At 40.9% G+C, this 14527-nt stretch overlaps 1 protein-coding gene across 1 annotated transcript in view; it reads right to left on the bottom strand.

The window, feature by feature from the left end:
* Window positions 1-14276, bottom strand: part of pik3r2 (phosphoinositide-3-kinase, regulatory subunit 2 (beta)) — a 35557-nt gene extending 21281 nt beyond the window's left edge. The window contains exons 1-2 of the mRNA XM_079751124.1: window positions 14077-14276; window positions 5784-6724 (exon numbers count right to left, since the gene is read on the bottom strand). Coding sequence (XP_079607250.1) covers window positions 5784-6102 — 319 coding nt within the window. The 5' untranslated portion in view covers window positions 6103-6724; window positions 14077-14276. The remainder of the gene's footprint in view (window positions 1-5783; window positions 6725-14076) is intronic.
* Between the last annotated feature and the right edge of the window lie 251 nt (window positions 14277-14527).

Here is a 14527-nt window from a genome sequence, read left to right on the forward strand (position 1 = left end):
CCTGCATGGAGCAAGGCTGTACTTATTCATCGGGTGTACCCTGGTGAAAGTGAGTCTTTTTCATACAGGACAAATACCAAATGCCATTCTGCTGCATGTGGTGGTGAGCTGGACCTGCACTCATGCATATTTTACCTTTCGTTAAGACAAACCATTATTATTATTTAATTTGACAGCAAGGAAAACTGAGCACTGAGCACACTACATAGGACTCTAAATGGATGTTGATATGAAGGATATTCGGCCCCCAAATGACCAACCCCCCACTGTTCATAGAGACAGCTTTATGAGCATTCATTGGACCATCCTACCGATAGATATACTTAAACTAAAGCTATACTAATACAGGTCCACACAAACCACTGCTCTCCCCACTCTGCAGGGGAAGCAAATATATTCGATCCCTATCTATTGCTGATCTACAATCCAATCCTCTACCAAGTCCTGCTCTCCTTCAGAATCTGAACTCCTGCGGTTAGGACTCGAAGGCCAAAATGCAGAAGTGCCCTGCTAGCATCTGTCCTCCTAGGAAGGAGACATCTGTAGCCTCAAGTTCCCTGTCCGAACCACCTCCACCAGGTTCTATAGAAACACTGTAAATCAGGTTCTCTGTCTGAGCCACCTCCACAAGGTTCTATAGCAACACCGTTAATCAGGTTCTCTGTCTGAACCACCTCCACCAGGTTCTATAGAAACACCGTTAAGCAGGTTCTCTGTCTGAACCAGCTCCACCAGGTTCTATAGCAACACTGTTAACCAGGTTCTCTGTCTGAACCAGCTCCAACAGGTTCTGTAGCAAGACTGACGTGACCTTCTCATCTTTACACCCAATCTTTTATACAAAAGCACAAGTAGGATGAGTTATTTTTTGCCGTGGGTTGGTTTCAGTGATTGAAAATCGGCAAAGACAAACACAATGTTGTCACTAAAACCAGCAACTTTCACCAAACAGAGGAAGCATTTGTGATTCCTTTTTTCAGTTTTTTCTTTTAAAATTATTTTATTTTATTTTTTTGCAGTGCACCCATGCAGAGTGATTGACAGTCTGCAGGGCAAAACAAAATTTAGCTGTAAACCTAGTTGGGCAAGAACGATTATGCATGTTCACAGCTTGGGAGTATGGCCTTACAAGACTTCTGTTTGACAACAAGCCATTCACTGATACGGATGTCTCCCAGGGTGGACCAAACCCTCCCTCTCACACCCCCTGCCACCATTAAATCTCCAGCTATCTTAATCTGCCAATGTGATATTGTTGCAGAACTCCCACCCGAGTATTTACAAGTCATATTGCTGGTAATTCCACACTGCTCCGCTCCGACAAGTGAATTTAAAAACGTATACATTAGAAGGAAGCCCAGTGCGTCTTTGTGGTACATTATGAATAGTCAATGGCCTCCTACCAGAGGTAAAGCAGAGTTCACTGGCTCTGAGCGTGCTCAGAGTGCTACTAAGCCCAACTGTCATAAAGAAAAGGGAGAAAGAGGGAACCCATGGAGGAGTTAGAAGACAATATGGCTTTTGACAGGGCAGGAATGTATGGGTTCATCCTGGAACATATCACATAAGCGGCAGGATATAGACCCTTTTTTTTGTTGAATCTATTTTGGCCAAGCAAACTTGTGACTGAGCTCCATACAAGGAGGACATGGATCATGGAGTTGAGGGTAATAAAAGGGAGGAGGGGAGGGGAAGGTATGAATGAAAAAATAAATAGAAATATTGGCTTTGTGGGGAAAATTTGGCAAGAAAGGACAAGAGGCTTTTCAGAGGCTGGGCTAACTCAAGATAGGCTAACGTAAGCCAGAGAGATGTTTGAGTTGGAAGCAGGGCCCCAGTTTAATGAGGCCTCTTGAACATGATTCCATGTAGATATGAATAGAAAAAAAAGGTACCATATGCAACGTACACGCCAAGCGTTTAAAATGGGTACCGCAGTCCAGATTCACCACCGTGTGGAGTTGCCCAATCCCATCAGCTCAACTGATAATCACAATTTCAGCTATCAAAAAACGAAATGCGTTCAAACGCGGCTCTGTGCTCCCCCTACGATTAAACCCTGTGTTGCAAAGTTTAGAATCAAGAAATTCATTCATTCATTAAAAGTCTGGCGTCAAAACAGTTAAGACCCTCGTAATATGTAAAGATACTTCATGGCCACTCCAAGCACTTGTAGCTCCCTTCTGCCCCCACGCCCCAGCCCCTCTAGACTTTTCTTTTCCCAATACGAATGCCCTGGAGTTGAGTGGAAACGGGCCAACAAAGGGATACACGGCAGGAGATACGCACATTTCTTTGTGTGCAGATAGAACCCTCTCCAGACTGCACTCTGGAGGCAGGAGGTGCTACAGGTCAAAGTGTGGCGCAAACAGGGGGCCATGGAGACAGGCTCACAGGCGGACCAATGAGAGGCCTGGATGGGACAGACTCATCAGTAGCTCAATTGGACCTCTATTGTCCAACGGAGGGATCAATTCGTTAAGCTGCGTTTCCATAGAGGTGAGGATTATGACGCATCTTCAGTATAGATTAAGGGGGTCAGTGTGCGGTCATGGCCAGTGAAAGCCCTACCCAAACTCTCCCAAGATTGGCAACTGTGCAGAGGAGTTTAAGCAAAGACGACAGCAATTAGCCTATAAGCTACAGATCTGCTACAAGTCATTGAAGAGCACCAGGTCTGTTGGTTCAATTTGCTCAGCTTTTTAGAGCAATGTGAACGTATTTTTAGGTCCTGATATACCATTTCCTGTTCATGTATGCTAACTAGCATTAGCATGTTTTAGCAGTGTGAGACATCACATGCCTCAGTGATAAGTTTCGGGGCTCTAAATTAACTTTTTTAATTATACTTTCCACTGTCCCATACATAAAAAACATTGTTCAATATTGAAGTGATTTTTTTCCATTCCACATAATATAGTTGACTTATTTGACCCACTCTGTTCCACCATGGAAGTTCTGCTAGTTGTTCCCTGCCCTTATGTTTGGAAATAATCAGTTTACCTTATTAATTGATTCATTGGTTGAGTGACTGTTTCTTTTTAATAAATAATAATAATTAATATATAATAAAATATTATAATAGCATTAATACCAATTATAATATTACTTTATTGTTTATTCACACAAAATCAATTATTGTATCACATGCTCCAATAATCATCACCAATATTAAAGGCTTGAAAAGACAACTTCTTACGAAATAGCCGCGTGACGGCTGGCTGTTGAAAGGCTAACCCCAAACTAGATTGCTGGCTTTAAATGATTTATTATATTTTAATGGTTGAATGGAATTTGAAAAGAGTTCAAAAGTTTATAGTCTGGATTGAGTAAGCATAACAATATGAATATACAAACCATTCAAACATCTTAAAATAGTTTAAGAGTTGAAAAAAGTTTAAGAGTTGAACAAATAGCTAAACTAAAGTGATACAGATTAAACCTAGGCCTAGTATAAGTATGATCACTAGACGTAATAAAAGCGTGATAATTAGTAGAAGTAGATAAAGTAGTACAAGTAAAATAAGTAGTACTTTTATTATTAGTAGTATGATAGGCAGATTAGTATAACTACCAGTAGCACAAGTAGTATGATAAGTCATAGACCTGTAAAATAGACCTATTATAAGTAGGCATAATACGCATGATAGGTAGAAGTATTCTTATGAAACAGTATCAGGACAATATGTTGTAATATTGGAATAACAAGTAGTAGAAGTAGTATACTTATGAAACAATATCAGCATAATACAAAGTATAATGGGTTTGATAAGTACTAACATTAGAATGATAATAATAATGGTTAGATATTTATGTTGTAACTTGGAAATCTGTTCATATCTAATATGCTGAGTTTAGGTCACAGAATGCTAAGGCTTATACTGTTTATATACTTATTACTTGTTTATACTAGCTTATACTACCCATACTACTACTGAATATGTGAAGTCTCAGCTTTCATATGACATATTGTTTGTTTAGATATATAAATAGAGACAGATAAATAATAATCGATAAATATATAGTTTTTAAGTAGCATTAGCATTTAGAAACCTAGCCTGCCTCGTTTTGCCCTTCAACCGGAAGCAGATAACCAGCCATGAAATGAAGAACAAAGCCTCAAACCATAGCCTTGTTCTCAAGGCTATGGTTCGGACTAAAACCGGACTATTATAAATTGGTAAGGTTCAGTAAAAGTAGACCAATGTCCACCATGTGTCTGTCCATTCAAATTTAGTTAATTCAGTTTAATATGGTGTAGAAGAGGAGACTGTTGTGTGAAGAGAGGGGGAGTCTCCATTGGGACCCATTTTAATATGTACGGTGTCGTTAACTTGTTACACATATACGCCCCTCGCTCAAAAAGAATAACTCCAATCATTGAATTATTTTAACAATAATGAATCCAGAACCGCCTAAATAATTAAGATTTACTTGTTGTGTTGTGTTTCTAGGTGAATTATCAACTACTTTCATGTACTATGCTCCACGATGTCAGAAATGTTTATCTGTTGGTAAAGCTAGGTTGGGCTAGAGCAGGGGTCACACACTATGCCAGGGCTCAATGAAAGTCAATGAGATGAATTTAAAATATGCATCTTCCATTTTATAAGTAAAAACAATATTGGAAATCTGTCTAGATCTGTATAAATATCAAAATGTGATGATTTGTTTAATGTTAGAACGGTCGTTTAAAAGGTAAAAGATGTACAGAGTTGCGAACTCTGAAGTACTTGAAGTCTCACAGAAAGGTTCTGCCCTATTGAATCCCTTTAAAAATTTAAAAATCGGAATTTCTTAAAAGCTGTATCATATTTTTATTAGAAACATAACAGACGTTGATTTCAAAGAAGCTGAACATTTAAAAGATTTGATATTGAATGGAGGTGAAAAACTGTGGAAGTAGTAAAGGGCCGAAAAAGTGGCAGAATAATAATAAAATAAAAGTTTTATGAAGAACATATGTTTTAAGTGCCTCCAGCATTCACACAAATTATCTGAAGAACAATAAAATCTGTCATAAAACACCATATGTTGTCATGGACACATGCATACAGGATGTGTTTCTTACTGTTTGATCAATAAATGCATCATTGGAAATGCAATGCAAATGCAAATGTGTTGCATCCAAATGAAAACATATTGTAATAATATATTGTAGTAAAATTATATATTTTCATATCGAATAAAAAGTCAGTTTCCCCTTTCTACCCACATGAGAAATTAGCGTCTGCCACCAGTCAACATGGCCAGATTATTGAAGCACACTTTTAGTCGTTGAACAGGGAAGCAACCTCAAAACACGAACGGCCCCAAAACACATCCAAATGCACACAGAGACACAAACACTTATCATAATCCCCCTCATCCGTGAACTGCCATTTGCAACACTACTCTACACATGGGATTAAAAAGTGAAACTCCATTATAATTGAATCTGCTAAATACATTGGATATTGCGGTGGAAGGACGGAGCATAACCTCGTCTTCAATAGGCTGTATAGGTTCATAGTTGAAACCATCTGCATTTTTAAACGGCGTGATTCTTACTGGGAAATGCTGCATATTTGCATTGTTAGTGATTAATAAACAATCACAATCTCAAGCACAGCAACATATTCACAGTAATAAAAAGGTTATTTGGATTGATTTGAAAAAAATACATTAAATTATTTTGTTCAACTGCCGTTACATAAATAACAGAAAACAAATCATGGCTGAACCGCGTTGGTTATGAGCAGACATCGGCCCTACCAGACCAGAAACAGATCTGGGCCCCTTACCTTGTGATGCGTCCGGTCGTGGGGCAGCGGGGAGGGGCCGCTGGGACCGGGGTTGGCTGGACGGGTGTCCCATCCTCACAGGCCCCACATACTCAACGTAGGTCCCCGGGAAGTCCCCGCGCTGCTTGGTGCGCTCGTTGAAGCCCAGCAGCCAGCCCAGGCGCTCGGGGCGCTCGATGCAGCCGTCCTGATAGCTCTCCATGGACAGCAGCGAGGCCTTGCTGACCGTCAGCAGGTCCCCGGTCTGCAGGTCCAGGTCCTCCTCCTGGTCCTTGGCGAACTCGTAGAGGGCACGGTACTGGAAGCCCTCTGCCGCCATTTTGAATATGCAGGCTCGAAACAAAATGGCCACCAGAAGATAGGAGGGAGATAAAATGGCTGGCTATGGGTCCAAATGCCACTTATTGTTTATGGCTCGACCGGATTTCTTTTTTCTTCACCCCCCCCCAGAAACGGTGGGGTGGAGTACGGTGGCTTAGGGGAGGAGCAGGGGGGGAGGGGAGGGAGAATACAGTCACCCGAAGCTTAGAAGCATTTCCAAAGCGATATGGGGTGGTTGGTGAGTACCGCCGCTGTGTCCGCTGTTCCTCGTGGCAGGAAAGTCCCTCAGAGTTGACCAGTGTTGGTCGCTGAGTGCTGGAGCACTTTCCTCAGCTTGATGCCTCGGTTGAGCCAAACGATGGAGCAGAGGGAGAGCGTTGGCAACATGCTCCTTCAAGCGGCAAAAACCTGCTGGCTGGGTGCTATTGGAGCAGCCTCCTCAGCGCTCTGTCCGGGAGAGCGCTGGCCAGCCAAAGGGTCCTTCCGTCGCTGACGTCTCGACGTGCTGAGACCCACCAGTGGTCTGGTCTGAAGCACGAAGGGCGGAGGCTGGCCGGTTCCTTAATCCTCCTTGGTTCTTTTTGGGATCCGCATGTTCAGGACACTGATTATGTCCCAACCTACATGGACATGGAGACCACATTAAGCTAAAATACATATAGAACATTTCAAAGAAAAGAATATTTAAAAAAATATGAACACAAAAATTTGAATTAACCTTGAGCTTACAGTTTAACTGAAATTGAAAAACAGAGTCAACTAATTGCAATTTAAGACACTTGAAGACCTTTCGAAATTTTTTAAAAAGGGACACACGATACGGCAAAATGGCGGCTCGTGGACACGAGCGCAGCTCAAAAGCGGAGCACGAAAAATGGCCGAACTGCGGCAGCGCTGCCGAGCATTAGCGCAGGGCTGGGATGGCGGCGGATGGGATGAGGCTGCTGCGTCACAGCCGACAGCAGACTGGGTCTCTGGACGTGAGCCTCCCTGCACAGTCACACTCACAGCCTCCACCGACGCAACGCCACAGCCAGGGCAACTTCCCAATGAAACCGTGGCCCATTTTCACCACACAGATAAAAGCAACTATGTGGGTGGTTGCTATGCAAAAGTAAGTATTATTAAATGTTTTCGTATTTGTATGAATGAGCCGTTGATGAAGATGACGATGGCGCCCGGAGATGTGAGGGTCCCAAGATGTGTTGAGGATGAAAATACCTTTTTCAAAAACAGTTACCTTTCGGTTCTATGAAGAAAAAAAGCCTCTCTCTCCTTCTAAAAAAGGCTTTATAGTCTATTTGTTGAAAGTAGCCGATACAAACGAGATTGCTTGATGGAAAAAAAAAAAGATTCTTCTTCAATATTTTTATTTTTGCTAGGTTGAGTTCAATATCATATTATGACAATAAAAGGCCAATACTGTTGGTATGCTCTCGTATCTTTATAGACACAAGACCTGGGGAACATTTTACCGTATGAAGCAATCGTTTATAGGAACGTCAACAATCTCAAAAGCTACTGACTCCGGGATCACATAAAAACAAACGCGTTGATAACTTTTAATAGTTTATATCTTAATTCCCATTATTTAAACAATTTTGTAATTCAATGCAAAACACACACATCGATATTTCTAATTTCCCCTTACCTCCTGAGGCCCAAAAGATCAAGTTGGGGGGAAATATGCTGAAACAATGAGGTAACTTCAAAACGGCATTCATTATAGAACAGAGCTGGGCGAGCAAAGAGCCCGACGGAGAGATTAGGATTTCTTTCAGACGTTTGGTGTCTGTTGTCCATGCAGTATCGACGGTACGGTTAACCTCTCTAGACCTGGCGAAGACATGACGAACAGCAAAAACGAATAAGCATGAAACAACGAATGAAACGGACGATGGACGAATGAATGAAGTGAAATGATGGAGAATATAAACATTCTTGGTTGGTCTGTGTCAAAAAGTAGGGAGTATTTCTTTTCTTTGGGGGGGTTGGGGGCATTTCACAAATTATATAATCATTGGCCTGGATTGAGAGGCTCGTTGTTGTGCAACCATTTTCAATGCATTGATTTAACGTTCCAGGTGACCCCGTCCAAAAGTAAAATAACATTAAGAAGACTTGAAAACAGTTGACCTAAATCAGAAATAAAGCACAAAGCTCGGACTGATCGCTTAATGCAGGGCTGCATGCATTCAAACCTTAGCCTACATTATCCTCGCTTGCCTACGACATTCGAAAAAGGGAAAAAAGCGAGCAAGCAAACATTGACCGCAAACCTCCGTCAGTTGTTAATGTTGTTATTATATAAACAAAACCCAAACAAAAAAAACGGTCCAAAGTTACCAGCACCGCAAAGAGTTAGCATGAAGGAAGACAGGACACCGCTTGATGGCCGGCACTCACCACACTTTTTGGGCTCAGAGAGAGAGAGAGAGAGAGAGAAGCTGGACGGGCAGACTCCGGGTGCAACATCCTCAGAGTGGAGATGCGAGAGGTGCCAGGCGAGACACGTGGCAGCGGCAGACCCAACCACAGCCCGCGACGCTCACACCACCATAACCCCCACCCGCCCGCCTCCTTCCCTTCCTCTCTCCACCTGCTCTTGAACACACCCCCCCGCCCCCATCCGCCCCCCGCCTCCACCCCAAATACACAGTCCTGCCTTCCAACTGACAAACCCCCCCCGCCTTCCGCTTCTGTCCTCACCAAGAAGGGGAAAAAAAGTCCAGTTGCCTTTTCCACACTCCATGTTTTCCTAAATTCACCATAGTGTTGTGGAAAAGAGAGGGAAGCAAGGAGAAGAGGAAGGATGAGGAGAAAATGCAGGAGCAAGCAAGGAGGTGTCCACTGATATGGTCGTCCTGATTTATCACATTTCTCCAGAGCAGAAGAAGTGCTGCAACTCCTAGGAGTTGGAAGAAGAAGAAGCGTCTCTCTGTTTCTCCACTCTGACATTGTAGGAGTTGCTCTGACTTCAGACAGGCAGCAGCAGTGGTTGGTCGGCTTCCCGTCACTGAATCCATCTCTTTTCAAGACTTTTTACAGGACTGAGTTGAAGAGAGAAGGGCAACAACAGAGTGTGAGAGAGAGAGAAGGAGAGTGAGGGAGAAAGAGAGAGAGGGGGGGAGTGAGGCGCACTTAGCTATCGGAGTCCAAACAGGCTTTGGGGAGAGTGGAGGAAAATAATTAATGAATAGGCAGCGAGTAACTCACTGTTGCTAGAGAGAGGGAAAGCTCACCCTGTGATCTGATTGGCTGCTGCTCTGACCATGTGATCCCGAGTCACCAGAGAAGCCGGGCAAATCAAGGAAACGTTCTAATATTAGAAAATGTATCTAGGCAGTGATCAAGCATCTGACCCAAACAACTCCCACCTTTTCCACAGATACTACTTTTCCTTTTAAAACATGCTGTTTATCATCTTATTTTATATATAATTTATAAAATATATACAATTGGGAAAATAAAACTAAAGGATTCTAGAAGCAGGAATGGAATTTAAGCATGACACGGCAAATGATGCAATGTTATGATGACAAATATTGGCCGTGGTGCTGATTAAAGGATTCATATTTTTAATGTTAAGTATTCAACATTGCTTTTCCTATTACAAATTGTACAGAGAATTTGATTAAGTTGTATTTTATGGCCAAGAACAAAACGCAAACGATTCAGACACAAGATTAATCAACAAAGTTAAATAATTAAATAGGCATATAATATATTTATTGTTCTTTGAACAATAGCCTAGGCCGAGACATTATCAAAATGGGGATGCAGGCATGTTGAAATGGGAGCTAGTCTACTCTGCTGTTTTAACATCTATTTTTTTAATGTTGACATGCTGACATGCATTCTGCGTTTAGTCAATACAGGACTGACCTCTATACACTCAACTGAACTAATACTGTGCATAATGTCCCACGGATTCTCTATTCCACTCAGCCAACCATCTGATTGAGAAGTGCTTTTCCCAAGTTACAACAAAACCAAAAGATACATATTTATAATATTTGCATGTTATATATGTGTTTCAATAATTGTATTTCTAAATTAAATGTTCTTTCAAACTGGCTGATCAATTGAACAATTTGTCTGATAATGTAAATTGTAGCCCTTCACAGATTAGGTTTCAACCCAGTCCAATACATATCTACCAACCAATCTAGCCATGAGCAGAAAAACAGATATGAACACAGATAGACAGATTATCTGCAGTTCACCCAATTCTCCACCAATCATTCAACACGACGTTCAGTTACCAACGAAGGCAGACCGGTTTGGAACTAGACCTGAGGTGAATGGTAGCCGACATCATTATTCATTCTGAGATATAGCTCCCCGTACGATCCTATCAATAAGTAAGCACTTGTTTGCTTTCTCATGAATCTGTTAATACTATGTTGGTCCATTCATATAAGCCTCTACCATTGAAGTATACATTCAAAATAAATCAGAAGGCAGAGAGGACTTTAGGGAACGCAAAACATTGAAAAGGGGGTCACCCCATACGCTTTACTTGTGAGGAGTGTAGTTGTTTGGCTACCACCCTTTTCTAGACAGGACCAATCCTAAGTCTGTTTACGGAACAGAGAAAAATATGATATGTTACTGTTCGCATACTAGCATGTTTTCTTTAGCATTTATTTATATTAAAATAAATAATGTGTAGACATAATAGTTTACATGCTACAGAATCCCAAAACCAAATCGTAGGCCTACATAAGTCACAGATATTCAACCATGACAATCAACGTTGACATAATGTGTAAAATAACGAGCAAATCAGAAGCCACCGAGCACAACCCTGCTATAAACATTCCACCTGAACTCTGACATAACTCTGCATTCAAATGTGCATATTAGGCTAATGCAACATTAAGAAGTTTAATTGGACCCAAGATACTGCTCTTGAGATTTTCAGCTAAATATGAGCTGTGCAGACCAGAGCCACCACACACACAGCCTGGCCCGGGTCCATTTGTGCACATGGACCTGAGAAATGTAACTGCGCCACAGGCAGCCCAGAGGAGATAGGCCCAAAGCCGAGGCAGGGGACTCTGTATTTTTGTCTGTTGCTGCTTAGAAACGAAGATTATGAGATTGAGACCAATGGATGAGCATTGTCTTGTCATAAGAATTGTATTCTACAGAATGACCAGGTCAAACTGCACATTTGAAGCTAAAACACTTCGACCATAAAGGAGAAGTAGTTTCTTATCCTAGCCTACCCTGGTAAAAGAGCTCTTAATCTGAGGACATTAATTATGTATACTTAACATATTATAATGTAGACCTATGCTTCTACTCCATAACACTGCTACGCAGAGAAAAGGGCCGGAAATATGTTTACGATTAAACAAATACTAGTACCCTATATCTACAGCCAACTGATCACATGGAAACCTAACCCATACATATCAGGATTTGAGAAATAGGCCTATTTGAACCACAACTCTATCATTAGTAGCCTATGTTATTTTTTTAAGTTGCTGCGCTCATTAAGGCTGGTCCAATTACTTTTAATTATGGTTCCCATTAACCTTCAACTGTAAAATGTGATCAGTGATCAGGACAATGTTTCATCTTGATTGTATTTCAGGGACACCAGGCCAACAGAACTGGTAACGAGCCTCTCATCTAACAACAAATAAAAACACACAACGGCATTACTCGGTATAACAATAATAACACACAGAGGGAGATCAGTGGCAGCCAAACTGAATATCAACATCATTTCCAGATATCGACGTGCAAAACAGGCATCACGTGGACGTGCAGGTTTATTTTTGCGCAGAGTAAAAATTACCTAAGTCAACGCAACAAGGGCAGATGGGTAAAAACAAATTAGGTCAACTTGTACTTTTTTAGAACTTGTAATTCTGCCAAAACTAATGCTTTTTTAATGACAACTAGGAGTTTTTGAGGAGCGATTCTGTTGAGGCTTGAGTTGAAACTGACTCCCTTTTTTTTTTTGAACAGCACCCAAAAAAAAGAACGAAAGTGCAGAAAAGAGGTACCACATTCTTCTGATGACCTGATATCAGATCAAATCATAAAGCCAAAGACCATCACACTGCAATTGAATGACACACAGTTGTGATTTGTAACAGGGTTTATAAATCAGATTTTTCAAGTTATTCCTAAAGGTTGGGTGTTCCTTTATTCCCAACTCGGGATAGATTTATTGAAGCACAGCTGGGCCTGACTAACGTTTTGGAATGGTTGCTGTGCTGGAAAACCTAGGGTCAGATTTTGGCAGCCAAAATGTCAATATATATTATATATTTATAACTGGAATAATAATCGTCAATAGCACATATTTCATAGTAATAAAAATGCTGTCTCAAGAATGGTACGCATATTAAGTTTCTATTGGTTGAATTGTCCTATTTTTGCTCTTTTTATATATTGTATTTTAATGGATGCCATGCAAATGAGATTCCATGCAATTATATTTGCTAGTTTTAATCATCAGGGCTGAATTTGTTACTATTTACCAGACAAAGATGGGATTGACTATATCCAGATTTAGGACAATATACATTTTCTGAGATGTTCCTCAAGGTAAATCTGTGTATATCAGTATACCACTGCATCAGTGCATCAATGCATTGACTGCATAGGTAGAAGCTATAGGGGGTTCTGGGTCAGAACCTGAGCTTTGACCCAACACCTTTGTTACACTCCCTCCAACCTCCACTCCATAGAACACTTCTCTAAGGTTTCTTAAGTTTTTATCCTTTAATTTGCAAGGTTTTGTAAAGTCACTCGTGTATACACTTCTGTGTGTATGCATTTTTTTGTTCTAGTTGTCTTGATGAGTAAAACTTAGGAAAGGTCTATGATGGATATACAAATGGACATCAAAAAGCACCTTCTCTACATAAATAAAATATCGACATATTACTTTATATATTTGTATTTAGTAATTGCAAGATGACAAGGGTCAGGGCAGGATGTCTGTGGTTGTTTTTTTTGGGCATGTGTGTGTGTGTGTGTGTGTGTGTGTGTGTGTGTGTGTGTGTGTGTGTGTGTGTGTGTGTCTTGTGTCCATCTGTGTGTGGGGGAAGGGGGAGACAAAGGTGTTTTTTTTATAAAATAGAGATAAATTAGATAATATTCATATCATGAAAAAAACTATTGAACATGATTACATAATATTGAGATTTTGTTTTTGTTTCATTAGAACTACTGTTAACATACATATGGTTTGCCTTGTTATATAAAGAGTAACATCCTCCAAATCCTAAACATGAACATGTAAAACATTTGATTCAATCAAACAAAAGCAAATGAGTGGGCCTAATAGCAGGCATATGGTAATGTCAAGCACTGTACCTATTAAATACTGAATTCAATACAGATTTAAAAGAGGACGGACGGCAATCAAACAGGGTGCAGCGCACAACCATCATGTTTGAGTTGCTTCTGTTTCTAAAGTTCAGCACAGCACACTTTCTTTCTCCATTTATCGAAAAACGTTACAATAGATATTTCTTCTTCGGGGTTCATTTGACATTAAGCTTGTCAGCAGTCTTCATACAGTCGAAGATAATATGTGTACAAAGTTAAACGAATGAAAGTGCGTTTTAAGCGCAATGTGCTTTACTGAGGTGCTTTACAGGAGTTATGAGACCTCAGTCGGGGAGTATTTATATGGAGAACTGCGAATGATGACAGAAACGCAAAACTAGGACCACTTCTGTGCTCAGGGGACTCGTAACAAACTGTCGACGAGCACAATACACTATGTATCATTTTAAAGTAAAGCAACTAACTTCGTTTTTAACATTTAAAGAAACGTTGACTGTGCAATAGTCCCAGGATAATGTATACTATTAAACCTGGATTAAACTAGGGCATAAGTCAACAGCTTGCTCGGCGCACACTTGCAGCGCTTCCACCATTTTCCAGTACAGTTCTGTCCTGCTGTACTGGAAATGTGCAATAACTTGGAGAAACTCACCCGTAGACAGCGCCTCGTAGCCTCGTCCACTTCAACTAAAGTACAAATACATGCGAGTGCTTTTCCTTCTCTGCCATCGATTTAGTGGTCGGTACAAAAATCGACTTTATTCTGAACCTCTGTTCACTGTTGGTTTGCGTCCTTTCTCTCGCTCTTTCTTTCTTTTGCCGTACATTACTCCCCTGCCTGCTACACAGCCATTTTCCAGCACAGCACAGCACGGCGGCGCAGGGAAAGAGGATCGTGCGTGGGAACTAATATGAAGAGCACGGAAAGAGACGAAGTTGAACGGAAACCCACGAATGAGTGAAGAGGGGCCTGTGCTATTGAATGGTTACAGCCCATTACGGAAATTTGACCCAATCTGAACAAGACTCCCTCCACTTTCCAATCTCTTTTTATTCCAATAAATAAAGAGAAACAAAATATTTTATTTTATTAATAATAATCA

The sequence above is a fragment of the Pollachius pollachius genome (assembly GCF_949987615.1).
Source record: "Pollachius pollachius genome assembly, chromosome: 14".
Lineage (NCBI taxonomy): Eukaryota > Metazoa > Chordata > Actinopteri > Gadiformes > Gadidae > Pollachius > Pollachius pollachius.